The following is a 2920-nucleotide window of genomic DNA, read 5'->3' as shown; positions in this document are numbered from 1 at the left end:
AGGAGTTTTGAAGCAGCAGTCCCGGGGAGCTACTGGGGAACACAGAGCCACTCTGCCTGGTTTGAACAATATAGTCCCTCTCGTCTCCTCCTGAAATAATAAAAAAAAAGGCAGCTGAAGACACAGCAGCTCCTCTCTCTGCTCAGAGTTCAGCTCGTCGTGTTTCGCTCGCAGCCCGGTGTTTGCACCGGCTCCTCTCCATGTATAAAATGGATTACTCCTATCTGAACTCCTATGACTCCTGCATGGCGGCCATGGAAGCGTCGGCCTACGCGGACTTCAGCTCCTGCAGCCAGGCCAGCTCCTTCCAGTACAACCCGATCCGGAGCGGACCCTTCTCCAACCCGGGCTGCACCCCGCTCAGCACGGCCAGCTGCACCCTGGGGGCGCTGCGGGAGCACCAGCCCACCCCGTACTCCTCAGGTAGGGCCGCGGCACTCCTCGGGCTAATATTTGGTTTTAAACGTGCGGGAAAAAAAAGGTTATAGAAGGTTTTAGAAGCTAAACATGTAGTCGACTCATCGTTTTCTCGGGCTTGACACACACTGCTTACATTTAAAAAAAAACAGGGGAAAAGGAAAATATCTAATTGTCAACTATATTCTTCGTTTCTGATGACCTAACCATGTCCAGATTAAGGCCTAAATGGTTTTACATGGACTTTATCTTAACATAATTTATTCCTGATTTATAATGAAATCTCTGCAGAATTTTAAACATGTGCATGCTAAATCAATGGATTTACAGGTAGTGCGGTTTAATGATGACAAAACACATCTACAACAGCTCATATAATATTAATACTACTAATAAAAATAATAATAATGGTAATACAAATAATATTCATAATATTGATAATAAATACATAATTAAAAGAAACGAAATCAACCATGACAAATCACACAAAGACTTGTTGGCAATAGGTCCACCTAACAGAACATTTATTTGGGTGTGGAATTATTAATTTGCCTGAATTGTGTCCAATTTATGAATTGAAATATGATTTTAAACTCAATATCTATGTTGTCCATTTATTTTCTTAAAGCAGTAAGATCCATTCGATTTTGAGAGTTTTGATTTTGCCAGAATTAACAACGCTTTATAAATCTTATTGTGACAGAAGCCATTACTCCAAATTAACCAATACATAGTTGCAAACTCACCACGTAATTTTACTAATTAAGGTGCACTTACTGTATGTTTAAAACATTTGAATAAATTCAATACATGAATAACAAAATAATATAAATATACAATATAATAATAAACAGCCTAATTAGTTTTAAGCCTTAAACCTTTTCAAAGGCCTATTACGAGGCGCAACACTGTTATAAAACAGAAACACGTGTAATGCTAAATAGAATACAAATGTTGGTGTTTGTATTCAACACTTTTGAGAAGCCGATATTTGCTTTTTCGGCGATTTGTTATAATTTGGGAAAACAATCTCCCAGGCTCTGAACACAATGCGATCAATGTATCAATAAATTAATCCGCCTTCCACAAACCACAGGCCTACTGTACACAGTCGGTTGTTAATGAACAAAAAACTGTTGATTATGGCCGACTTTTCTTTTTTTTACCCGACTAAGAAGGGTCCTGGTCCATTTACGCAGGGCCTCTCCGCACTATTGTAATCCGGATCCTCTGCTGTGGCAGACCCTTTTAATTAAATGTTGCTTTTCCTCCACTAAACATTCATCATTTTTCCTCTCACAGTCCCTTACAAGTTTTTCTCGGACCCCTCCGGCCTGAACGAGAAGCGAAAGCAGCGGCGCATCCGGACCACCTTCACCAGCTCCCAGCTGAAGGAGCTGGAGCGCGTCTTTGCCGAGACGCACTACCCAGACATCTACACCCGCGAGGAGCTGGCACTGAAAATAGACCTGACCGAGGCGCGGGTACAGGTGAGAGGAAACAGGCTTTTAAACTTTCTTTCAGCTTCAGGAACTCCAGCAAAAAAAAAAAAAACTGAGCCTATTTACTTCATTATGGTTGTGATGTGACCTGACATCTATCAAAGTGTCCCATTCCATGTCTTTACTCGCATATTAATTTGACCTCTGTCTGTGTTTAACAGGTGTGGTTTCAGAACAGGCGTGCCAAGTTTCGTAAGCAGGAGCGTGCAGCCAACGCCAAGGCCAACAACTCTGGCGGCCCCACGGGCAGCAGCTCCAGCAGCAGTTCTGGAGGGAAGAAGGGCGGAGAGATGAGGTCTTCATCTGACGATGACGAGTCCAAAGAATCCACCTGCAGCCCCACGCCCGACAGCACGGCCTCCCTGCCCGGCTCGGCCAATGGAAACTTGGGCAGCCCTGCCAGCCTGAGTCCCAGCCCGGCTCCGGTCAACAGCGGCTACATCAACACCTCCAGCTCTCCGGGCCTCCAGGGCCTGAAGCAGCCCAGCTGGTCCAGCCTGGGGCCGTCCAACCCGGCCGTGGCTCAGCCGGCGGCCCAGACTCAGGAGATTCTGAAGACCTGGCAGCCGGCGGACAGTATGACCGGGCCCTTTGCTGGAGTCCTGTCCTCCTTCCACAGAAAACCCAACCCCTCCATCAAGACAAACCTGTTCTGAAGCACAGGAAGAGAAGATGAGAAACAAACATTGCGCTGTCTACTGGAACAGTGAAGAGTTTCTAGCTTTCGTTGAGTCAGGACTCACCCATTATAACACTGAATTCACTGGTGTAGTCGGCGGTAGTTCAGGGAGGCCCTCGGTCCTTCTCCAAAAAAAAACCACACTATCCTGTCAAACTGATTCAAAGCTCAGACAATAACGTCAAAGGTTTGGTCTCCATCTCTCAACCCTAAACATATTATGCAACTGCACCTGCAAAAACTCTGGACATGGTCAGTTTTCCTACCTGCAATGACTGGAACTCTTCACTTTCACCCGCAAATCTATTTAGTTTGACAAGAA

The 2920-nt window shown here is 45.2% G+C and overlaps 1 protein-coding gene across 2 annotated transcripts; it reads left to right on the top strand.

Annotated features, from left to right (window-relative positions):
- Positions 1-200: 200 nt before the first annotated feature.
- On the top strand, positions 201-2575 carry phox2a (paired like homeobox 2A; the record flags this gene model as incomplete). 2 transcript variants are annotated; one of them, XM_079224702.1, is made up of 3 exons in its annotated part: positions 201-423; positions 1720-1907; positions 2081-2575. In XM_079224702.1, the coding sequence occupies 3 exons, from the start codon at positions 201-203 to the stop codon at positions 2573-2575; spliced, it is 906 nt and encodes a 301-aa protein (XP_079080828.1). The 2 variants fall into 2 exon arrangements, with proteins under 2 accessions (XP_079080828.1, XP_079080827.1); XM_079224701.1 differs by having other exon boundaries at positions 210-423; positions 1720-1997.
- Positions 2576-2920: the final 345 nt, after the last annotated feature.

Source organism: Taurulus bubalis (genome assembly GCF_910589615.1).
Source record: "Taurulus bubalis genome assembly, chromosome: 10".
In the NCBI taxonomy this organism is placed as follows: domain Eukaryota; kingdom Metazoa; phylum Chordata; class Actinopteri; order Perciformes; family Cottidae; genus Taurulus; species Taurulus bubalis.
The sequence above is the reverse complement of the archived record's forward strand: the minus strand, read 5'-3'. Positions and strand labels throughout refer to the sequence as shown.